Source organism: Octodon degus, unplaced genomic scaffold, assembly GCF_000260255.1.
Source record: "Octodon degus isolate 3935 unplaced genomic scaffold, OctDeg1.0 scaffold00011, whole genome shotgun sequence".
Classification (NCBI taxonomy): Eukaryota; Metazoa; Chordata; class Mammalia; order Rodentia; family Octodontidae; genus Octodon; species Octodon degus.
Window position 1 is genome coordinate 26,623,395 of NW_004524587.1, and position 25,963 is coordinate 26,649,357.

General features: G+C 39.1%; 1 protein-coding gene and 1 non-coding gene across 6 annotated transcripts in view; both read left to right on the forward strand.

Annotated features, from left to right (window-relative positions):
* Fam192a (family with sequence similarity 192 member A) overlaps window positions 1-25,963 on the forward strand; it is a 35,332-nt gene that overhangs the window by 6,707 nt on the left and 2,662 nt on the right. For all 5 annotated transcript variants that reach the window (XM_023709400.1, XM_004625957.1, XM_023709399.1 and 2 more), the window contains 5 exons: window positions 8,868-9,010; window positions 9,531-9,629; window positions 10,037-10,158; window positions 14,751-14,884; window positions 19,254-19,318. In XM_023709400.1, coding sequence (XP_023565168.1) covers window positions 8,884-9,010; window positions 9,531-9,629; window positions 10,037-10,158; window positions 14,751-14,884; window positions 19,254-19,318 — 547 coding nt within the window. In that variant the 5' untranslated portion in view covers window positions 8,868-8,883. The remainder of the gene's footprint in view (window positions 1-8,867; window positions 9,011-9,530; window positions 9,630-10,036; window positions 10,159-14,750; window positions 14,885-19,253; window positions 19,319-25,963) is intronic.
* LOC111815118 lies at window positions 3,768-3,874 on the forward strand. The gene has a single exon (XR_002819905.1). It is a non-coding gene; the product is annotated as a U6 spliceosomal RNA (small nuclear RNA).

Sequence of the window (25,963 nt, forward strand, 5' to 3'; positions counted from 1 at the left end):
TTTCTTTCTCTTTCTTTCTTTCTTTCTTTCTTTCTTTCTTTCTTTCTTTCTTTCTTGTGGTACCAGGGCTCAAACTCAGGACCTTGCACTTGCCAGTGAGGTACTTATCCCCCTGAACTATATCCTCATCCCTTCTGTTTGGGTTTCTAAAGCCACCCCAGATGGAATCAAAGCTACACTAGAAAATGTCAGTTGAATGTAGAACTATGAGCTCACAGTTCCTAGATGGCCAGGTTTTGCAGCTTTAGAAAAAACTGCTTTTTTTTCATCTGTGAGTCACAGGTTCATTACAGTAGTTGGTTTGTGTTTACATTAATAGTGTTTGAAAAATACAACTACTGTTAGAAACATACATAATGAAAGAAGCATTTCTTTTGAGAGACTCAGGTGAACTTGAGAACTGAGGATCAGCTAAGGGAATAAATGTTAGTGAGCTCTTTTGTTTCCATTAGTGTGTGTATATGAATTCAAAGTAAGTGTAAGTATGATGAGACTTTCCTCTTGTGCTATGAAAAGATATAGAGAGAGGAGGAGGAAAGAGAGGGAGAGAATGTTTTAGATGCATAGCACATTGCTACAAATAATTTTTTAAAGTAAACATTTAAAATATGGATTAAATTGCTTATGCTTTAGTTTTATTTTTAGATATTTTTAGTGTGTTTTGCTACCTGAATATATTGAATAAGCCTTGGTGTTAGATTAATTTTACTTGGTTTAGTTACTTTCGTAATAGATGCTAACAGTGCTTTCTATTAGCAGTAGTTATTTTACAAGAAAAATTGACTTAATTTAAATTATTATTTTGGGGCAGACAGCAGAAAGTAGTCTTTCTTAGGAATATAGTTGAGTTATCCAGATGGCACATTCCTCTTAGCTGCTTGCTCTCCTGAATTTTGAAATAAGGTGTGACTTAACATCAGGGTACAGGATTAGAAAGCAGTACACTGTATGTTTACCGACCGAAGAAAATGGATTGGTATATTGTTTTTGCTACCCTAAGTGAAACCTTAGAACATCTTAACTTAGGGCAAGGAATGTAGCTCAGTGGCACAGCACCTGGCTGGCAAATGCAAGGCCCTGAGTTCAATTTCTGGTACCAAACAAAAAAACCCAACACAACACTAACACAGAAATCTGATTCTCCCTGGTGTATTTTTACATGTACAATCTAATTTTAGAATTAGAAGGGTATGGTGGCCAGTGATGTAAACACTCAAGTAGTTCTGCCGTCACAAAATTCAGTTCTGTGGGAAACCAGATCTTAGTAACTTCATTATGGTACTGCTAAGTGAATAACTTTCCAGTTCAGGGATAGCATTATTTGGGGGGGCAGTAATGTTAAGTTCTGTAGTTTACACAGCGTGCTGTACAAGACATGAAGCCCATTTTGTTCTACCAACCTGGAAACTAAATACCATAGTTTCGAATATAAACCAAGTAGTACAGTGTTTAACAGTTACTTTAGCTTGAATATAATAATTTTGGTTTCTTGGCTGTCAAACAAATTTTAAAACTGTTATTTGTGTCAGTTTGAAACGTTTAAGCTTGGACAAAGTGATTTTGATATAGCTTTGGTTTTCCATGAATCTCCTGGGGTTTCTTTTTTATGAATTTAGTACAGAATCTGTAGGGTCTCACTACATAGATCAGACTCAGTGATTCTTCTGCTTTTAGCGTCCCAAACACTGGGATTACAGGCATGCACCACCACGCCCAGTCTCAATCACAGTCTTAGTGCACCCCAGGGGGGCCAGGCCAGCATGGCAAGCTAGGGGTTGGGGTGGGGGCTGAACCATTGTTCTCTGCAGAAGCAAGGCTTTAGTCTGCTGAGCTATCTGGCTGGCCCTTGAATCTCCTGTTTGAAGAACTTAATCCTTTTAAAAATAATGTTGGGCCAGAGATGCAGCTCAGTGGTAGAACACTTGTGTACTGCATACAGTGCTCTGATTTTGAGCCCTAACAAGTGTACCCCCAAAAAAGGTAATGTTTAGTTTAATTATTAAACTTGAGTTACCCTGAAAAAAACTGACATGAGTAAAGGAAAATTGACAGTGACAAAAAAAACATTCCTAATGCAGATTTGGCGGAACCAGGGATTGAACTCAGGTCCTTGCACTTGCCAGGGAAGTGCTTATTGTACTGAGCCATCTCCCCGGCCCCTCTACACTGATCTTGATAGTTAAATTCCCATAACTCTGGGATTTTTTTTTTGTCCATCTTTTTTTAGTTATTTTAATAAATAAAAGAGAAAAAGAAGAAACTTGTGAAATTTTAGTAAGTTGTAGAAATTAGAAGACAACACAGTCTGATTTTGTAGCTTCTCCATCTTTACTTTCAAAAGAAAGAAAGTTACTGTTGTTGGTATTTGCCAATTCTCTATTGCAGAATAAACAGCCAGTGGCTATTAGACTTTTTTTTTTTTTTTTAAAGGTACTGGGGATTGAACTTTGGACCCTGTGCTTGCCAGGCAAGCACTTTTTTTTTTTTGGTGGAACCCCTGATTGAACTCAGGCCCTTGCGCTTGCCAGGGAAGCGCTTATTCCACTGATCCATCTCCCCAGCTCCACAAACACTTACTCTATTGAGCTGTCTCCCTCAGTCCAGGCCATTAGACTTTTTAAAGAAAAATACATTGTATCACAATACTTCTTTTTTTTTTCCTTTTCTTTTTCTTTTACCTTTTTTTTTTTTTTAGTACTGGAGATTGAACTCGGAACCTTTTGTCAGGCAGACACTTATGCTACTGAGCTATCTCCCCAGCCCCACCAGTACTTATTTCTTAATATAAATATTTTTAATCAGTTGAAATTAAAGCAGTACATTATTTTTGGAAAATGATATCAGTTATATCTCTTAATTTTTTAGTCCTTTGCTTTTTACTACACAAATTAGATGGCATTTGAATAGAATTTCTTATGGATATTGAAACTACAGGAAACTTGTTAAATGGCTACCATTCAAATGGCCAGGCATGGGTGCACACCTGTAATCCGAGTACTCAGGAGGATGGTTGAGAGTTTGAGACTAGCCTGGGCTGCAAAGTGCGCTCAAGGCCATCCTACACTGCATGTTGAGACCCTGTCTCAAAAAGACTAAAACAAAAACAATGAAAGACTATCATTCTTTATAATTTATATTCAGTAGTACTTAAGAATCTTCATTGTAAGGTTATTTCTCTTTGCTCAATTTACTTCAAATCCTCAGTAAATCTGACATATGACAGATACTATACTAATAAGCACTATGGATATAAAGACCTGTTTGAATATACATAAATGATAAAACAATGGGTTGATGTCATATAAAGTTATGAATGGCTGTAGCAAGAACACAGAGGAAGGAAATGCACATAAATTAGGAGAATGGAAATCTCTGGAGGAGGTGATCTTTGATCTGAGTATGGGCAGATGGAGCAGGAGTTTGCATGGTGTAAAAGGAATCAAGGGCATTCTTAGCGGAGGAAACAGTTTGGGCAAAGCCGTGCATAGAGGTAAGAAAGTGAGGTGTGAGTGGTGCATTGTGACTTTAGAGCACCATCATGGAGAGATTATTGAGGGTGAAGTTCCACAGAGGGGAGAAATAAGAGAGTCAGGGGATTCATGCTAATGAAAATGCATTTTACAATCTATGAGCAATTTTGCCTCACAGGATACTTTAGGCAATATCTGGAAACATTCTTGATCTTCACAACTAGTAGGTGTGGGGTGAATGTTACATTTTAAATGGGGCAGTAAGGTATTAGATTTGCCTTTTAGAAAGATCATTCGGTGCTTGCTTCGGCAGCACATATACTATAATTGGAACTATATAGAGAAGATTAGCATGGCCCCTGCGCAAGGATGACATGCAAATTCACAAAGTGTTCCGTATTTTTTGAATGAAGGCAGGAGACAGGAAAAGGAATATTGTGGGACTGTCCTGCTTCAAGGTTGTATATGGTTAGATTTTTGGACTTATGTGTAAACATAAGAATTATATAGTTCTTTATGCCTATTTTTAAAATATATTCTAATTTTTAAATGTTTTTTCATCATATTCTGTAGGGACTTAAAGTTCAACATATCAATACTTGATGAAAAATACCTGTTCCATGTTAGGCCTAAGATGTTTGATATTCAGACAGATAGTGAGGTTAAGCTTAACAGCCTAGGTTGTATGGTAATAACAATAAGTTTGTCTTCTGGAGGGTTAACAACCTAAGTTTTTTTTTTTTTTTGTTTTTTGTTTTTTGTTTTTTTGTGTAACCAGGGATTGAACTCAGGCCCTTGCACTTGCCACAGAAGCACTTATTCCACTGAGCCATCTCTCTGGTCCCAACAACCTAAGTTTGCAGACCAAAATTAAAGAAAAAGGAGAGCCGCAGGGAAGCCAACATTTTGACCCTAGCCTTCCAAGGTCAATTAAGACTCAGGACATACGAGAATTTGTACTATAACATCATGTAACTCGGTAGTGTCCCAGATTTTCTGATCAAGGAGATTATGGGGCCAAAGACGAAAGTGATCGATGATGTAGAGTGTGCCTAAGGAGAGTCACATGGAGAGAAAACGTTCTCTCAGGCTTTCACAGAGAGCACATTGGCCAAGCAATGGCCATGACTCATCCACATGGCTGACACTGACAAAGGTTCTACAATCTGAGGTACAGGATCCCAGGATAAATCCTGAGGGGATTTCACTGACCTTATCAGACCCAAAAGCTACAACTCTTGTTGCATAGGTCTTGCTTTACCTTGGTCTTAACCATCCAGCAGAAAAGTATAAAAACAAAGTATAAGAAGTAAAGCCATGCTGCTATGTTGAGCTGTATGGGACCCAGGTCAACAATTTCTGACATTGCGAGTGAAGTGGAAGACCCAATACTATTATGGACTACTGGACTCTTTTAGAATATTTTGCTGAGTTAACACACCTATAATATTCAAATAACGGAACTAAACAAAAGAAGGGGATACAGATGAATGTCCATTTTGTATCTGTGTGTTCAGAATGGTTAGGATAGATATATAGTTACATTCTCTTAATGAATAGAGGGATTTGTTCTAATAGTGTTTGTAAATAGGATATCATGTCCGCATCTTGTACAGCAATTAACCACTAGGAAGAATGTATGCAATGTGTTAATTATTGAAACTGTCCTACCAATTTGGTTTGAAACTGTCTCATTGCTATTTGTTTCTCAATAAAATTATGGGGGAGAAAAAAGAAATCATTCACCTGACACTGCAGAGAATGAACTGAAAGGAAGCTAGAGTAGAAACAGGGAGACGAATGGAATAATACTGTTGCTAAGTCTGTGCAAGCTGAGGTCCAGAAAGAAGGAATTAGTAAAGAAGGGACCTCTCCCTGATTGGCATAGGGAAGGAGATGGATTTTTTTTTTTTTTTTTTTAGGAGATAGGTTTTGGGGCTGGTGAGATGGCTCAGTGGTCTAAAGCACCTACTTAGAACACGCTTAGCAAAGCAAGGGACCGCGGTTCGATCCCCCAGCACCACATGCCAGCCAGCCCCGCCCCCTGGTGGGCTGAGCTGGCCACACACACACATAAATAAATTTTTTTAAAAAATTAAAAAAAAAAGAGATGAGTTTTACTTATTTATTTATTTTTTGCAGAACCAGGGATTGAACTCAGGGCCTTGGGCTTGCCAGGCAAGCGCTTATTCCACTGAGCCATCTCCCTGGCCCCAGGAGATGGGTTTTAAAAGGTCATTATGAGGTGAAAACAACAGAATATGACATGGATGTAAGGAATGAACAGGAAAAAGAAATCTAGGTACATGTCCAGGTTTCAAGTCTGGAAAAATGAATCATATTTGTATCCTTTCTGTACTACTTATATAATAATCATATATAGAGATATGATTATTTGGTATAACAAGTGCAAGAGTGCTGTATGTTAAAGCTTTGTTTCTTTTTTGTTCCTCCCCTCCCCTCACCTTTCCTCTATTCTTTGGAGCCTTTGCACTGAGCTGCATCCCTAACTATTCCCACCCCTGCCTTTTTATGACTGACTAAGTCATGCTAAATTACCTGTGCTAGGCTCAAACTTGGGATCCTCCTGCCTCAGTCTCCTCGGATTAAAGGTGTGTGCTCCTACACCTGGCTAAATCCTATTTCCTTTGTAGATGTTATAAAAATCTAGTCTAGTTGAAGTTAAACTACTAACAAAGTAAAACAGCAAAATAGAAAACAGTGCTAAAGAGAAAATATAGAATTACCAAATTGTATAGAGAATATTATATATGGTAATTGTTTTTGTTAAAGTTAAATATGTATGTTTCTTAACTTCTTAGTTTGATGTACTCCTCTTCCCACTTACAATGTCATGTTTATGTCACTGATATTTTTTCTCTCCCATTTCTTGAGTGCAAACACTTATTTCTCTTGCTCTCCAATCTGTGCACAGCTTAGCATGAATCTTTGTAGTAACCAGAAACCCTGTGAAGCATTTCTAACTGTGCCAAACACTGTGCTCGGTGCTTTGCATCAATTATCTTGTTTACGCACACTAAAGCTTTATGTTAGCTCATGCTGTTTGGATCCCCATTGGTAAGTATAATCTGTGCATGAGAGTTCAGAGCAGTTAAGTGACTCAGCCTAGTGTCAGACTGATTTTTGAGCCCAAGTCTTAATTTCAAACAGAGCCCACAAGTTTTTTTCATTACTCTTTTTAGATTTTATTACCACTTTATTGTCATCACCATTATCTCCCTCTTGATACAGAGGCCACAACAGATAAAGCAGTCTGTGTTTTAGTCTCATCCCTTTTAAACTCATAGAAACTTAACTGTGTGGCCATCTTGTTGGTTCTTTGTGTATTTTTAGAAAGCAGGGGATTGTTGGGATTATGACATATACTTTAAAATACAGACTTTTAAGTGTTTATTAGTTTTGGTTGTGTGGAAATCAAGCCATTGAGAGCTGATGAGAAATAATTTCTGTCAAATTCTAAAGCTCCTGTCTTTTAATTTCTTCTCCTCCTGTATTGGGAGATCGAACCCAGAGTCTGAGGCTAGGCAAGCACACTGTCATGGAGCTATGTCCCTAGCCTCTCTATTCTTTCAAGGCAGGATATTGAACCTGTGATCCTGTTGTCTCAGCCTCCTGAATACCTGAGGTTCTAGGCATGCAGCACCACACCTGACTTAATTTCATTTCTTTTTTCTTTTCCTCTCTCTCTCTCTCTCTCTCTCTCTCTCTCTCTCTCTCTCTCTCTTTCGTATTTAAGACAGGGTGTACAGGGTCACACTGCGTAGATCTGACTCATAGTGATCCTCGTGTTTACAGCTTCTCAAGCACTGGGATTACAGCCACTTTGCCCAGTCTCAATTGTCCTCTCAGCAGGCCCTGGGGGCAAGGCTGGCACACAGGCCTGGGGATCAGACTCCTGGCCCCTGCGTCTGCCTAACCAGGTGCTTTAATCTGCTGAGCTATTTGGCCAGCCCTTAGTTTCTTTTTAAAATGTGCTCTACCTGCTTGCTTTTTTTGTTGTTGTTGTTTTGGTTTTGGTTTTTTAAAAATTAAGTTTATTGGGGCTGGTGAGATGGCTCAGTGGTCTAGAGCACCTACTTGGAACAAGCTTGGCAAATGACAGGGACCACGGTTCGATCCCCCAGCACCACATGCCAGCCAGCCCCGCCCCCTGGTGGGCTGAGCTGGCCACACACACACACATAAATAAATAAATAAAATTAAAAAAATAAAAAAAAATTAAGTTTATTGGTACATTTTAGAGATGCATAATGATCATACACATCATAAGGAATTTGTACTTGTACATAATATACATTGACTTGTTTTGCCCCTTCCACTCCCCTCGCTTCAAACCTGTATTCCCCTCCTTATTTACAAAAGCTTTGTTTTCATTTTTTCTTTCCTCATTTTTTCTTTTCTTTTCCTTTCCTTTTCCCTGCCTCTTCCCTAGTTCCCCTTCCCATTTTAACCTTTTCTTCTTATTTCACAATATCTAGTATACATTTTGGTTATTTACACTTTTGATTTCTCACATCCGAGAAACAATGTGGTATTTATACATTTGTGTTTGATTTATTTCACATAAGAGTATGATCTCAAGGTGCATCCATTTACCTAGAAATGTCTCAAGTTTGGCCTTCTTTATGGCTGAGTAGTATTCCATTGTATAAAAGACCCACATCTTTATCAACATTCTTCATTAAATGGGCATTTGGGTGGTTTCCAGGATTTAGCTGTTACAAACTGTGCTTCCATAAACATGGTTTTTTTTCTTTTTAATTTACGTATTTAGTACAAGGTTTCACTATGCAGCTTGGACTCATACTGATCTAGCTATTTTCAGCCTCCTCAGTGCTGGAATTACAGGTGTGCGCCACCATGCCTGGACTTGCCTGGACTCAGTGGCTGGCTCAGCGTGCCTGTGGTTGGGGCTGGTGCAGCCAGTGGTGCTAGGTATCGAATCTCAGTCCCTGTGCTTGTCTAAGCAGGAGCTTACTCCCCTAAGCTATCTCGCCAGCCCTCACATGGAAGTTTTTAAAACAGGGTTTTGCTATGTATTCTAAGCTGCCCTTGTGATGACTGTGTAACCCCAAATGTCCTCAAACTTGTGATATTTCTGTTTTGGCCTTTCACGTATCAGGATTACAGGTATGGGTCACATGCATGGCCTTACTTTATTTCTTATTTTCATCAGTTATTCGTAATTTTTCCTTGTATATGAAGATGAAATAGCTCAGACTAAACCACTTGTGAAGTTGAATTCTAACACTTTAATAGAGAAGATTGATGAAAAATATAGTATAAAGGATTGCTTGGACTCCTATAAATTTATCTTTTTCCAAAACTTGCTTTTTTAAAATTGTAATTCTTGAAATTTTTTTTTTCTTTTTGTAGATTGATTCTTTTCAATATGGATGGTGGGGATGATGGTAACCTTGTTATCAAAAAGAGATTTGTGTCTGAGGCAGAATTAGATGAACGGCGCAAAAGGAGACAAGAAGAATGGGAGAAAGTTCGAAAACCTGAAGATCCCAAAGGTATACACTTAGGATGTGGTTGGAGGCATAGCATAGTAATCTTTAATCTTCACAATGACCCTGCCACTGAGGCATAATTGTCTTCATTTTAGAGTTGAGCCTAAGCTCAGAGGGCAAAATAACCTTAATAAGGCTTCTGTAGCAGACCCAACTCATATCTTTGCTCTTTCCTCGCTGCCACACTTCTTTCTAGAAGATTCTTCCAGATTATTCCTTCTATATTGATGGATCCGTGTTCTGAACACCTGAGAGTGCTGCTGCTGTGGAGGGTTTGAGCTGGCCCCTCATCCAGTTAACTCTCAGGCTCTGAGTGCTGCTGACATTGATAGTTGGCTTTGAGAAGTGCTGGCTTCTCTCTGAGGTCCAAAGGGAAGCTGTGGTCTTTGTACTATTTTTGTGTTATCCTGCCCTCGGTTCATGTAGAGACTTGACTTGATCTTTAAAACTCTTTGTAATTCCAAAACAATATTATAAAATATATATTTCCTGTCTCGCCCCCTCTTTCTTGTCTTCCTTTTAGAATGTCCAGAGGAGGTTTATGACCCTCGGTCTCTCTATGAAAGGCTCCAGGAACAGAAAGACAGGAAACAGCAGGAGTATGAGGAGCAGTTCAAATTCAGTAAGTTCCAAAAATACAGCCTGGGGGCCTCTTCAAGGCCTTCTTGATGCACTTTGGCTTCGTGCCACCCTTTCTAGCTAGCAGTGGCATTGTCTGGATTATCTAGTCTCCAGACGTTCATTTGGTAGAAAAGAAGACACTTTCTGCCTTCTAGAGCACAGTGAACATTTTTGTTTAGAGCTCAAGATACCCATTTTAATTCTGTGCTAATATTTAGTGATGGGAAAAATGCCTTGATTTTATGGCATATTATCTATCTAAAAGCCATGGTGTTTAACTGTTTTTTCTTCTTAGCCACTGAAGAATGTACTGTTTATTCAAAAGAGGGGAGTGCAGGAAGGAAAATTCAAATAAGACTATATTTTCCCTTTATTTTACTTAATGTTCTTATTTAATTATTTCCTCAGAAAACATGGTAAGAGGCTTAGATGAAGATGAGACCAACTTCCTTGATGAGGTTTCTCGGCAGCAAGAGCTAATAGAAAAGCAACGAAGAGAAGAAGAACTGAAGGAACTCAAGGAATACAGAATATCCTTTGTACTTTGAGACATTGGTGGTGTCATTTTCCTCATAAATAAAGGGTTTTCTATTTGTTAATCTTTAGCCTATTTCTACACTATTTTTCCCATCACTCTGAATGACTGACTTGTAGAGTCTGTTACAAACAAGAGTCTGTTGGAATCAAAAGTCCATGTCCTTTAGGATTAACTGTGGACAGAAATCCTAATCATTAGTAGCAGGTTATTCTTGTCTTGTGGGATTAGACTCTGAGACAGATGGGCAATGCAGTCATCTTCATCCAGGGAAAAAATTGCCTTCAGAATTTTAAAAAGACGTTTTTCAACTCTTGTCTGTTCTTAGCAGCATCCTCACCCTTGACATGATTTCATTCTTCCCATAGAAGGCCTGAGAAAGCAACAAAGATTAATTCACTTTGGCTCAGCATGGCTTTATAGAAATCCACATGAATGTCTTAATAAGCTTCCCCAATTGTAATGTGGCTGAATCCAAATTCTTAACTCCATGTCACTTCTGCAGCTTGTCTCTACTGCTGTCAGCCTGAGTCTTTTCTGGCTTTCCAGTTTCAGTAACTGATGCTTCTGTGCTTTTAGCTGCCTGGGCAAAAAATTGCTTCCATAATCTACTTCAGATCTGTGTAATTCTTGCTGTCTCTATTGCCCCTGTAGCAGTTGTGAACTTTCCTCTGCTGTTAATGGTATAACTGAGTTCTTTAAAAGACAGGTTTTTTTCCAAAAATATTTGTCACACTTAAAGTATAAAATAAAATATTCAGGGGGCCTGCCCATTAGCTCAGTTGTTTAAGTGCCTGCTGAAGCAAAGCCATCAGTCTCAGAATGCTGTGGTTTGATCCCCAGAACTCACGCCAGCCAAACCTGCCTTGAAGGCATTCTGAGACAGCAAAAAAAAAGACCTTCGAAAAAAATAAAATATTCAGATCCACATATGTGAACCATAGTCCAATTAGATTGTTTCTATTCTTCAACATTCTTCAATAAAGGGAACTTGTAAAAACTTACGTGTCATCATGTTACTTCCTGTGTGAAACATTCTAGTGGCTTTCTATTGCATTTAGATGAAAATCTACAATTATGAGCCCTTACAGGGCTCTACATGATTTCAGCCAACCTACTTCCCTCTTGGCATCTTGAAACCACTTTCTCGTGTGTGCTCGGCTTGCTGCCCTCTTCATGTTCTTCTCTCACACCAAGCTTTGATGCAGTCTCACGCCTTACACTTGCTTGCTTCTGAACCTGACATGTTCTGCCTTCACATTGTGTCACAGCACTCGGTTCTCAGCTCAGAACTCTCCCAGAAGCCTTCCTGAAGCATGCTTCTATACTTGCATTTACTTTGTCACTATCTACCGTTTTGTTTTGCCTTTTATTTTTTTTGGTATTGGAGCTTGAGTCCTTGTGTATGCCAACCACATTCTGTCACTGAGCTACACCCCCACCACTGCAATAACTTTTTTTTTCTTCAGACGGTGTCTTTCTATATAGTTTAGGCTGGCCTCGAACTCATTTTATAAACCAGATTGGCCTCAAACTCAAAGCAGTCCTACCTCAGCCTTCTGAGTACTGGGATTGGTGTTCACCTCCACACATGGGTATAATAACATTTTATAAAGAGCACTGTCATTATCTGAACACTTTTATTTCATTTTTCTAAAAACTTTTAAAATTTTTATTTATTTATATTTATTTGGTATAAGGTCTTACTATGCAGCTCAGACTCATAGTGAGGCTGTCTCAGCCTTTTCCAGTGCTGGGATTATAGGCATGCACAACCACGCCTGGTTTTGGTAGCCAGCTTGGCGTGGGGCCAGCACAGCATGAGGTACAGGGGATCAAACCGAGGTCCTTATGCATGTCAGGCAGGCGCTTAGACCGCCAAGCTGTCTCCCCATCCCTTAACTTTTTTATAGTTGGGGGGATTGAACTATTGAACTCAGGTCTTCACACTGAGCAACATCTCCAGCACTTTTTTATTTTGAAACAGACTTTCTTTTTTTAAACAAACTCTTACTAAGTCACTTAAATTGCCAAAACTGGGCTTGAACTTGTAGTCTTCTCCTTTAGCTTCACTAATACTGGAATTTCAGACTTGTATCATCATGCCTGGCTTTATTTTATTTCTTTATTGCTAGAATATAAAGTAAGCCCCATTAGGACTTAATATTGATTTCTTCAGTATCTGGTGTGTAGCAGTTTCTTAGTAAGTAAGTGACAAAGTATGACTCACAGTAGATGTTAATAATGCCACTGCTAACTTTTTTTTCACCTGTGGGGATACTTATTTGGATATTTCAAATTTATGTTTTGAGTAACCTCACTACTATATTTGGGTAGGCTTGACCTCTAAAATTGGTGATACAGGGCCCGGGAGATGGCTCAGTAGAATAAGCATTTCCCTGGCAAGTGCAAGGGCCTGAGTTCAATCCCCAGTTCCACCAAAAAAAAAAAAAAAAAATTGGTGATACAACTTTGTATGTGCTAGTTGGCATTTTCTTGCAGGGTGGGTGCAATACATCCCATGAAAGAGTTATATGGGAGAAAATGTGGACAGATTCCCTGGGATTTGACTTAGATTTGAACTGGTAGCAAAAGTTCCAACTCCCTGCTTTCTAATTAGTGGCATTTGGGTAGAAAGGACAGGACAGCTGTGGGACTGAGACTGAGTCCTCTGCACTCCTCCACCCCTGGTCAGGTGACCTTAGAATAGTGTTAACATTTGGAGGAGTAGGCTCACATACATATATAATGGCATTGTTTCAGATGCCACTGTTTTTTCCTGTAAGGAAATATATTAATTACGCTTTTACTTGACCAGCAAGTAAGACATTCACTGTCTCCCAAAGGAGCGTTACAGAAAGTAGGGCTGTGAGTTGTGTGCCTTTCAGCTTCTAACTAAAAGGAAAGAAAAAGCAGAAACTTTTCTGTCCTGGTGACAGAGCAGTAGAGCACTAAAATGCTCCAGGGGCTATTGGCTTCAGGAACGTGGGAATTTGACTCTAGGAGAAGTGAAGAAAAGCAGGCTTGCCAGCTCCTGATGTGTAATGTACTAATCCCAAATGTAAGAGTAGCTAGAGCCTCCTTGCAATAGGAATAGAGGATTAGGCATTGGTTTATTACCCTGACTCTTGGCTTTACTAATTATTAGGATGCATTTTATAATGTGATACTTTATACTTTTGAAGCTGTATTTTGTGCCACGTAAACAGAACTCGAGTTGTTCCCTCTTGGTATTTAGCAATATTATGAATATTTAAAACTGCGTCTTTAAAAAATGCCTCATCAAATGAACTTCAGGTTTTTAAGATGTATTTGTTTTTAAAACATTTTGAAGGGAGCAGGACTTAAAGGGGAAAAATCTTAGACTTCAGCTATGGATTAGAAGTAAGGTACAACTACCCTCTCACCTTAAAAGAATAAAAAATGAAATGTTATTTTTGTTTGTGTACTGGTCTTAAAGTTCTTTTTCTGTTTTTTTTTTTTGAGACAGAGTTTTACTATACAGTTCAGGCTGGCCTTGTGCTCACTTTGTAGTCCAGGCTAGCCTCAAACTCACAATGATCTTCCTGCCTCAGGCTCTTGAGTGTTGGGATTACAGGTGTGTACCACCACACCCATAGTTTTGTTTGATTTTAAAATATTTAATATTGAGAGATTTCCTTCAGAGTTTCTGTCCCTTCGTGTTGGAGCTGCAAGCAAAAATCACCATGTGCTAATAGTTATAGGCATACTCTGCTACAATCTATTTCTGTTATTTATAAAAATGAATGTATAATACTAACATTTTACTAACATGTTTCTGTGATAACCTTAAAGGCATTGAATTGATAGAATTTTAGTACTGAGCAGTATACCTAGTCTCCAGTGAATACTGCAGCTGTTTAAGGTAACCAGCACCTTTAAGAACAGTTAATGTCTGAAAAAGACTAAGAATGAGAATGTGTGTATGTCTGGCACCTCGCTTCTCTGTTGTTCAGAGACAGCCAGATAACCTCAGCTCTGTACCCCTACTTCTACACTCTGTTTTGGGCTGAGATTTCTTGGACGCTAGGTGTCACTGTTTTTCCAGGAAGACATTACTGCAGTTTAAGAACTTGCACCAGAATATGTACTTAGCTGTTATAAATAAATTGTGAAAAAGAACAGAAAGTAAACAGGAGGGAGCTGGTGGAGAGAGCAATCGAAAGTGACAGATGTTGAGAGCCACAGGTTGACATCTGGTTTGAAAAGATGATGTGACATGTGCTGTTTATTCTTTTTAAAATAGCCCTCCAGTTCTTATGTTTGCACAGGGTTTCTTATTAAAAACACGTTAAGAGAATATTAAAACCAGCTCCTGGCATCTAGAGTCAACTAGGGCAGAGGAGGGATCAGGTCTCAAAATAAAGAAGTTGGATTTGACTGGCAGAATGAAGGAGGTTGGTTTTTTGTTTTTTGTTTTTTGTTTTTTTCTTTTATAAATGGACTGGATACTACATCATACTACCAAAGGACTAGTGGGTTATATTTGTCACTCTCCTCATGATGTATCATTATCCTGGGGCAGCTCTTCCTTTTGCTTAGTTTAACCCTTAACCTGTAACTCACAGTAATCTCAACAAGGTTGGAATCTCTGCAGAAAACAAAAAGGAAATGGAGAAGAAACTGCCTGTGAAACCAATAGAAACCAAGAACAAGTTCTCCCAGGCAAAGTTATTGGCCGGAGCTGTGAAGCACAAGAGGTCAGCCAGCTCTCAATGTAAATCCCTCTGCATGTGTTCTTCACTGCCACTTACAGTGGTAGCCAGAGCAGAAGGTTGCTTAGCACAAGTCTCTGTGAAGTTCCTTCAGGATACTCACTTTACTCTTCTTTCAGATTTGGCGTCTTCTGTAGCCTTTGACCCTTGCCTCTTTGGTCATTCATTGCACCAACATGATAATAGCTCTTCTTCATTGAGCACCTCCACATGTCAGGCATTGTTAGGTGCTTCTGCGAATGATCTTATTCATCTCACCAGTTCTATGAAGTACATAATGTTATAACACGTTTTACAAATGAAAAGAGCTAGAACTTTAGAGGTTGAGAACTTTGGTCCAAGGTTACACAGTAATAAAGCAGAAGTTCAGTATTGGAGCCTCAATATTTCAAGGCAAATGAGGTAGTAAAATCCTGTGACGGGATTACATAGAGGATTAATGAGAGCAGGAGGAGGAGCACAGTTCTGCCTGGCAGGTGCCTGTGTGCATGCTGGGGGAGTGAGGGAAGACATTAGAAAGATACTGACTGGGTAGGACACTAGGGCTTTGATGGGCAGGCAAGGGAGAGAACATCCTAGGCAAAGGAAACAGCTGCTGCAAAAGGCATTGAAAGAACATGACAGCTATGACAGGGTCGTAGACCTGGCTGTGGCTATGTTTGACTGACATGTCATACTACTAGAACTTTTACGAAGTGCTTTTGTCATGTTTTTCCCTTCTTCCTGAATCCTGAAGTGGCACGGGAGTGATTGAATCTGGTCACTTCAGTTGACCAACCAGACCATGGGAAAAATGGTGTTAAGCTAAAATGCAGTCTATTAGTAAATGAATGTGGTATATTGGCAAGCAGCCACATGTTTTGAAGAGGGTATGTTGATGGAGACTTGCAGTTTGGCACATCATCCATCTGCCATAGATGTTCCTGGGAACATTGCCTTCATGTAAAAATGTCATCATGGAGCAGCAGCAAGGAGAGGAGTGAATAGGGTCTGTTAACAAGCTGCAAATTCTTTCAAGATCTCATGTAAGCTCCAAACAAAGTGCAGTGTCTACTAGGATTGGCCCCTGGGTCACTCTTATTGGACTCAGCCAGTTAAGGGCTCCTGGTGGTGCAGACTGGGTGGTGGTGGTGGTGGTAGTACTCCATAGTCCCTAGATCACCTTTAGAAAGGGCTCTGCTAGCCTATTTGAAGATCTGCATAGAATCCTTTGTGAGCTTTGAAACTACATCATTTAATGTTGCTTTGTTACAAATCAGCCTCATAATCTACACTGTCCTGGGGTTATTAGATCTCCTGGGAGTCTGAATAATATAGATTCCCTGCCAGGCTAGGTGGGGCACACTAATAATTTCTTCATTTATGAGGCAGAAGCAGGAGGTTTGCTCCAAGTTCAGGGCCAACCTGGTTACATAGTAAGTTGAAGGCCAGCCTAAATTACATAATATGATCCTTAAAAAAGAAAAAGTACTGTGGTACTGGCTTCATATTGATTCTGGTTCAGGAAGTTTGGAGCCAAGCATGGGGTCTGAATTGCTAAAAGTTCCATGGATGATTCTGAAGCCTGATGAAAGTCTGGAAGCCACTAGTGTATGTGTGTATGAGGCATAAAAAACAAAAGACATACCTTTTACATGCCTACTTCAAAAGGATGTCTTTTGCTCCCTTCAAGTTTATTTTATTTATTGTTACAGCATTTTCAGCCTTTTTAGAAAGGGTCTGGAACTATAAACATTGCTCAGCTTTCATTGGATACAAATTTTGTATTTCCTTCTAAACTTTTTAAACTTTGTCCTGATAACTTTGAGTCGGGAATAATTGAGAAGTATATTTTAAAATTTTCATAGTTAGATAACTTAATCATATTTCATTGGTTTATGTGTTTTTCCTGACACCTTATTAATGGATTCTTAGAGGGTATTAAGTATCATATTCATCTTTTGTTACTGACTTCTAATATTGCATTGTGGTTTATACTGATTTTTTTTTGAGGTAACTTTAAACTTTGTCATCCATTGCTAAAATTAATGTTTGTGCATGTTCCAAGTAAGTTTGAAGAGAATTGGTGCTTTATAATTGTTGATTCTGGGTTCCAACAAGTCAAGTTTGCCTATTCTGTTGTTTAAATCTTTTTGTCTGCTGGCCTTATCAATGCTTGAGAGAAGTATTTTAAAATTTTCTACTATCATAAGTGATTACTTGGGGGCCAGGGAGATGGCTCAGTGGAATATGCACTTCCCTGGCAAGTGCAAGGGCCTGAGTTCAATCCCCGGTTCCACAAAAAAAAAAAAAAAAAAAAAAAAAAAAAAAAAAAAAAAAAAATAAGTGATTACTTGATTTCTCTTTGTAGTTCTGCTAAATATATATTTTGAAGGGCTGGCCAAATAGCTCAGCGGATTAAAGCGCCTGCAAACAGGAATAGGGGCTGGGGTTCAATCCCCAGGCCTGCTGTGCTGGCCCCGCCCCCCGGAGCACACTGAGACAGGGCATGGTGGCATGCGCCTGTAATCCCAGCTTTTGGGAGGCTGTAAAAAGAATCACTGCAAGTCTGATCTAGTAGTGAGACCCTGCTCACACTGTAGACCCTTCCTTAAAATACAGAGGGAGAAATATATATATTTTCAAAATTGTTATTTGTAGCAAATCAGAAGGATTTTTTTTTTTCTCTGAATGCCTTTAGGGCAGGTTTGGCTGGCTTGAGTTATGGGGATTGAACCACAGCAACCTGTGCCTGACTGCTTTGTTGAAGCAGCCACTTAAAGAACTGAGCTAAGGGGCAGGCCCCCAATTCATAGCAAATCAAATCTCATTAAGCCTTATCTTTTATAATGCTTATGGTCTCAGAGGCTATTTTCCTAATCTTTACATGGGTACCCTGGCCTTCTTGAGAGGAATATTTGCTGTGGTACTTCATTTTTGTTTAATTTTTGAAAGAGTGTCTTGCTGTGTGATCCAGGCTGGGCTTGGGGTCACCATGTATCCTAGACTGATCTTGTAGTCCTCCTCCCTCAGCCTCCCAAGTGGTGAGGTTACAGTCATGTGCCACTGTACCTAGCTGCTGTAGGACTTCTTTTTTCATTCTTGTACTTTTAATCTTTCTAGGTATTAAGTTGTTTTGTTTTTCTTTTCTTTCTTTTTTTTGTGTCTCTTTTAATAAGTTTTTAAATGTATCTCTTATAAATAGCTATTTTTAAATATCTTTTTAACTTGTAGTGGTCCTCCTGTCTTAGCCTCCCTAGTTCTGGAATGACAGGTGTGCACCACCATGCCCAGTTTCGGGGCCAGCATGGTGCACCTGGGGAACTTGGGGCTGGCACAACATGTGATATACCAGGGATCAAACTTGGTTCCCTGCGCCTTGGTTCCCTGGTTCTACCACCTTAATTGTCTTTTAATTTTTAAAAAATATTTTTCCTTCTATTTCTTTTTAAAATAAGATTCATCCCAGCACTTGGAAGACCGATGCAAGAGGATTGCTATAAGCTCGAGGCCAGCCTGGGCTACCTTGGACTACACAGTGAGACCCTGTCTCAAAAATATAAAATAAAATATGGTTCAGATTTTTAAAATCTCATGCATTTTTCTATTTCTTTTTTTCTTTTTTCTTTTTTTAAGTTTTTGACAGTGCAAAGGATTAACTCTAGGGCCTAAATATTGAGCTACATCCCCAGCCCTTTTTTATTTTTATTTTTGTTTTTATTTTCATTTTTGAGAGGTCTTATAAGTTCTAAGGCTGGGCTCACACTAGAGATCCTCCTGCCTCAGCTTCTCAGTGCTGGGAATACAAGCATGCACCATCATGTCTGCTTTCAATCACGTAGTCATGTCTAACTCTACAAATTAGATTTTTGTGTAAGCACAGATGATGGTTGTTTAGATTTGTGTTTATAGTTATCATTTCATTGTACACCCTTTCCTTCTGGGATTCAGGCCTTCCTAGGATAATTTTTTCTTTGTTGAAGCACATTATTTTAGTGAAAGAGTTTTGGGTGATTCTCAGAATCTTTAGTATTTCATTTTAAATATTTTCTTCAATTTTTAATAACTAAGATTTTGTCATTTGTGAACCATGTCCAGGTATTCTTCAAATCCACCTGTGGTTCTAACCAGATTGAATAATAAAGATGGCCAAAACATCAAAAGTTTACATGTTTTACCTCTTGGATTTGTTAGGGGTTTATAGTGAATGTTATAATTAGAGGAGATTAAGAACCTAAATGGAGGCTTTTCACAGCCTCCTTCAGAGCCTCCTTGAGGCTGCCTAAGAGACATGAGTGGTTTCTTGGAGCTCCTGATTTCCTAAGCTTTGATTTCCAAGGTTGGATATAGCTCAGATCACTGTTCTTTATTACAGCTCAGAGAGTGGCAATAGTGTGAAAAGACTGAAGCCAGACCCTGACCCAGATGACAAGAGTCAAGGTGGGTGGCAGATTTTCATTTATTCATAGTACACGTGAAGCACAGTAAAGGGCTGGGGTGTGTTGCCTCTGGGAATAGATGTGTGTCTCTCTCTTCAAGTCTACCTCAGCTTAATTTGCCAAACTATTTGGTAGCAAGCAAGATTTATATCCAAGACTATGTCCACTGCCCTGCAAAAGTAATGTGTTAGAAACCAGTGGAACTGATGAATGACAGTTGTGCTTTCCCAGGACTGCTTATAAAGGCTTACTCAGAGAACCTCTGCTCACAGAGTGTTTTTCTCTGTCTCCCTCAAATGTCATGCTTCTTGATGGCCCCTGGATTGCTCTCTGTGGGAGGCAGAATGCCTGACTCCCGTTAATTGTTGGAGAGCATTGGGCCTCGAAGCTTACTTAATACAGTCTATAGGAGTACATTTTTTTCGGTGATTACTTTTAGGTGATGATACTTGTCTGTACTAAATAGCACAAAGTTATAAGTGAGGGAGAATATTCCTGGGGCAGAATTAGGAATGACAAATCAGGTGTCTGTTTTGTTTTACCTCTTGACTCCTGTGGAATTGAGACTGAGCGAAATTCAATGGGTCATCTATAAACAATGTTTATGTTTATTTTGCCCTTAAAAAAATAAAGGATGCTTTTTAAAATATTTCAGAGTACATGAAATAATTGGCTGTTACTGTTACTGTTTTGCTATAGAACCTACTTTTAAATAAGATCCTGAGCCAGGGGAAATAGCTTAGTGGTACAGCGCCTGCCTGGCAAGCTCAAAGGCCTGAGTTGATTCCTGGGAAATAAATAGATAGGTAGGTACATAGACAGACAGACAGACAGAAGACAGAGACAGACAGAGACAGAGAGACAGAGAGAGAGAGAGAGAGAAAGAGAGAGAGAGAGAGAGAGAGAGAGAGAGAGAGAGAACGCATCCTCAGAGATAACTACTCAAGATACATTCTATCTAGTTCTCTTTTCCACAGGGAAATAACATTATACATTTCTTATACCAGACCTTTTCTATATATATACAAACAATTATAGACATATATTTAAAATCACTTTATTATGGATAATTTGAGACATTCAACATTTGGAATTTAGTATAATGACCCCCTGTTAACAATTTTTTAATGTATTTTTTATTTTTCAGTCTTAAGGAATCAAGCCCAAGGTGCTACATATGGTAGACAGGCATCTACACTAAGCTATACCTCCCCAACTGTAATACTTTATAAAAAATTTCAGACATTTCACTTTATAATTCTTTAATATAAAAAAAAAAATCTTTCTGCCATTTTGGGGCCTGCCCCTTAGCTCAGTTGTTTAAGTGACTGCTTCAACAAAGCAGTCAGCCTCAGGTTGCTGTGGTTCAATCCCCACAACTCCAGCCAGGCAAACATGCCCTGAAGGCATTCTGAGCCAGCCCCCCCCCCCCAAAAAAAAAATCCTATAATTCTTTAATATGTATTTTTGGAAAGTAAATTCTTTTTTGCTTTGTTTTATCAATTGCAGTATCATGATCATATCTGAAACAAGCACAATAATTACCAAATGTCAAATGTAAAGTTATTGTTCATTTTTCCCAGTTATCTCAAAAAATGATTTTTTTTAACAGTTCTATTTTATTTTATTTTATTTTATTTTATTTATTTAGTGTGTGTGTGGCCAGCTCAGCCCACCAGGGGGCGGGGCTGGCTGGCATGTGGTGCTGGGGGATTGAATCGTGGTCCCTGTGCTTTGCTAAGCTTGTTCTAAGTAGGTGCTTTAGACCACTGAGCCATCTCACCAGCCCCATTGATTTTGTTTTTAAAGTTACAATCTAAGCAGAAACCAAACCTTGTATCTGACTCATAAAACTTTTTTGGCAGTACTAGGGATTGAGCTGAGGACCTACATAACAAGCTATATGTGCAGTTCTTTTAAAATTTATTTTGAGACAGTTTCTTACTAAGTTGCCTAGGCTGGACTCAAATTTGTGATCTTCCTTCCTCAGCCTCCCAGAGAGCTGGGGCTATAGGGATCTGCCACCATACTAATTTTTTTTTTTAATTACTGAAATATAACTTACATACCATAACATTCAAGAAATATAGTTAAGTGATTATTAGTATGTTCACAGGGTTGTATAACCATCACTACTGTCTATTTTCAGAACATTTTTAATACCTGAAAGAAGCCTGGTATGATTAGCAATTACTCCCCATCCCCTCTTTTCTTCAGCCAGTGGCAACCACTATTTTTTCTGTCTCAATAGATTCCTGTTTGGACCATTTCATACAAATGGAATCATGCAATATGTGGCCTTTTGTTTCTGGCTTTTCAGTGACTGTAATATTTTCAAAATTCATATAAAGTTGAAACATGAATTAATACCTTTTACTCATGGCTGAATAATATCATTTGTGTGATATGCCACAATTTATTTGGCATTTATATTGTTTCTACTTTTTGGCTAATATCAATCATGCTGTTATGAATATTCATGTACATATTTTTGTGTGAAGTCCTTTTCAGTCTCTTGGGTATGATATCTACACGTAGAATGACTAGGTCAGATAGTATCTCTATGGTTAACTTCTTGAAGAACTGCTAAAGTATTTTTCAAAACAGCTACACTATTTTTACATTGTATGTGACAGATCCAGTTTCTTCACATCTTTTTCAATACTTGTTATTGTCTTTTTTAAATTAAATCCATTCTTGGGGCCATACAGGTAGCTTAAGTAATCTAAATGCCTGCCTAGGCAAGCACCAACCAGGACCTGGGTTCGATCCCAGTACCTCATGCCATGCTGGCCGTGCTCCAGGTGTGCTGAGCCGGCCACCAAGACGGGGTGTGGTCGCGCACGCCTGTAATCCCAGCACCAGAGAGGCTGAAACGGAGAATCACTATGTGTCTGAGCTGCATGTTGAGACCCTATACCAAATACATGAAATTTAAAAATAAATAAAATAATTAAATCTATCCTCATGAGTATCTCATTATGATTTTGATTTGTATTTTCCTAATGACTAATGATGTTAAGCATCATATATTTATTGGGCATTTTGTTTGGAAAGATATCTACCAAATACTTAGCAAAGCTTTGAGTTATTTATCTTTTTATTGTTGAGTGGTAAATGTTCCTTATAAATTTTAGATACCTGATAACTGATTAGTTACATAATTTGCAAATTTTTTTTCTCTGTTGGTTTTTACTTTGTTCATAGTATTCTTTTTTTTTTTTTAATTTTATTTATTTATGTGTGTGTGTGTGTGTGTGTGTGTGGCCAGCTCAGCCCACCAGGGGGCGGGGCTGACTGGCATGTGGCGCTGGGGGATTGAACCGCGGTCCCTGTGCTTTGCTAAGCTTGTTCTGAGTAGGTGCTTTAGACCACTGAACCATCTCACCAGCCCCTGTTCATAGTATTCTGTGGAGCATAAAGTTTTTAATTTTGATGATATCAGTTTATCAATTTTTCTTTGTTGTATAAACAAAGGTATCGAAACCATTGCCTAATTCATGGTCATGAAGATTTATGCCTGCCTGTTTCTTCACAGAGTTTTATAATTTTAGTTCTTACATTCAGTCTTTTTTTTTTTAAATGTTTATTTTTTAAATTTTGTTTATTTATTTATTTTGTGTGTGGCCAGCTCAGCCCACCAGGGGGCGGGGCGGGCTGGCATGTAGTGCTGGGGGATTGAACCGCAGTCCCTGTGCTTTGCTTAGCTTAGCTTGTTCTAAGTAGGTGCTTTAGACCACTGAGCCATCTCACCAGCCCCTACATTCAGTCTTGTTTGTTTTTTTGGTACCAGGAATCAAACTTAGGACCTCGTGCTTGCTCGGCAGGCACTGTTCCTCGGAGGTATGCCCCCAGCCCATATATCCAGACTTTCTTTCATCTTGAGTTTCTTTTTCTTTGTTTAGCTGTTTTGAGACAGTGTCTTGCTCTATAGTTCAGGCTGGCTTTAGACTCACTATGTAGCCTAAGCAGGCCTTGAAATCATAATAGCTCTTCTGCCTCAGCCTCTGGTATGTTAGGATTACAGGCATGTACCACCATCCCTGGGAAATTTGTTTCTGTTATAGCCTAAAGAAGATGTCCAGTTTCATTTTACAGGGATATTCTTCTGATCTGGAAATACTTGTCAAAAAGGTTGATCTTTTCTTTTCTCTCTTTTACCATTTTGTATTCTCTTTAAAAAATAAAAGGTAGGAACAGTGAGATAGCTCAGTGGATTAAGCACCTGCTTTGGCAAGCACAGGGACCAGGGCTCGATCCCCAGTCATGAATACCATGCAGGCCACACCCCTGGGGTGCACAGAGTTGGTGACAGAGTCCAGACGTGGTAGCACACACCTGTAATCCCAGCACTGGGGAGGATGAAAACAGGAGGATAACTATGAGTCTGAGCTGCATAGTGAGACCTTGTATCAAATGCATAAAATGAAAAATATAATAAAACAAAAGTTAAAAAAAAAAAGGTTGATCTTTCTTCTACTAACTGTCATGACATTCTTGTTGAAAGTCAGTCGACTAAATGTATGGGTTTATTTCTGGATTATCTTTTCTATTTTGATCTTTAGGTATGTCCCTATACCATTACCATGTAGTTTTCATCACTGTAGCTTTGTGGTAAGTTTTAAAATCAGGAAGTATGAATCTTTTTTACTGCTTACTTGGGATCCTTTTGAATGCCATTTGAATTTTGGAATAAGTTTGTCCATTTGTGAAAAAGCAACTGAAATTTTGATAAGAGTTTGCAAGACTATAGATTTATTTTGATAATTGTGCTATCTTGACAATATCTTAGGCCTAGGATATAGGTCAGCAGTTTAAGTACCTGCCTGGCAACTGCAAGGTCCTGAGTTTGATCCCTAGTACGACAAAAAAAAAAAAAAAAAAAAAAAAAAAAAAAAAATTTTTTTTTTTTTTTTTTTTTTTTTTTTTTTTTGTATTTTATGTTGGGTCTTACTACATAGCTCGGACTCGTAGTGATCCTCTTATTTTCAGCCTCCCCAGTGCTGCAGGGCCACCGTGGCATGATGTCAGAGATTGAACCCTGGCCCCTGCACTTGCCTAAGCAGGTGCTTAGTCCACTGAGCTATCTCACCAGCCCTTAGAAGACAATACCTTTTTTTTTTTTTTTTTTAAAGATTTATGTATTTTAGTACAGGGACTACAGGTCTCACTACACAGATCAGACTCATAGTGATCCTCTGTTTTCAGCCTCCCAAGTGCTGGGGTTACAGGTATGCCTTACCATGCCCAATCTCAATCTCAGTCTCAGCGCACTGTAGGGGCAGGGCCAGCACAGCATGCCAGGGGTCAAACCCTGGTCCCTGTGCCTATCTAAGCATGCGCTTTAGTCTGTTGGGCTATTTGGCTGACCTGACACTATCTTAAGCCATCTTAAACAATAGGCTATATCTACATAGATGGGTGCACACATAGTTATACACGCTTCATACACACATGCACACAGTAAGAATTTTAAACACATTTCACCTGCTAAACTCATCGTCCTGTATCTAATGCTTACTCCCTGGTAGGAACTGTGTGAATGAGTCAGTGGAAAGGACGGCTGTATAGCTTCTTCAAACTATTTCAAGCAGACTTCATTTTGTCATCCTGAATGTCACCCTCCTTACCTTTGTGTTCTGCCGCAGAAGTTAGGCAAGAAATATCTATCTTTCCTAGGATTTAAGGCTGCTTGAGAATGATGTCCCTGAAAGTTGCTTCTGAGTCTGTCCTCAGTGGGGAGGATTTACCCCTAGTCCCTCTGAAGCTAGCTGATCCTGATGGAGATTCAGCTTCCCTCTTTGAAGACCTGCCTAGCAGAGCTAGTGAATGCACAGTTAGCCCCATCTACTCCCAAGTCACGCAAATGCCTGGATCCCCAGAACATTCTCTAATAGTAATTTTTTGTGTTAATTTGTTATGACAGTGTGGTACTGCAAATGCAGGAGTTGGCAGGAAACTTCACCAAATGGGTGAGATCAGAGGGCACCATTTTGTTCTTTGGACAGTTAACTGCTCTTGGAATAAAATTTGTGAGAGTTGCAGTCTCTTCTTTCTTAAAACCTCCTACATAATTGGGGGTTTTGGTCTTTTCCCTTAACCTAATGATGCCCTAGTGGTCCAGATTCCTTGGTCGCACATTTTTATAGCTGGCTTTTGTTCTTCCTTAGGGCCAGCTGTTACTATTCAGAATAGGCATTCTGAACTTGATCTTTTTTCAGCCCCTTAAATTCATTCCACACCTGAAATCCTTGATAAAACAATGTACTTCACTAACTGGCTTTCACATATATTAGTTCTTTTTTATTTGTTTTGTTTTTATCTTTCTGTTTTTGAGATAGTGTTTGGCTATGCAGCCCAGACTGGCCTTGTACTTCTCACCCTCTTGTCTCAGCCTCTGAAATTCTGTAATTATAGGTGTATGCCAGCATGCCCAGCTATAAGTTAGTTTTCGAACTGACTGAACCACATACCTTTTTAAGATTCATACTGTCAATACTAAAAGCACCCTTCTGTATGTTACACATGGGCTAGTGAGATGGCTCAGTGGTCTAAAGCACCCACTTAGAACAAGCTAAGCAAAGCACAGGGATCACAGTTCAATCCCCCAGCACCACATGCCAGCCAGCCCCGCCCCCTGGTGGGC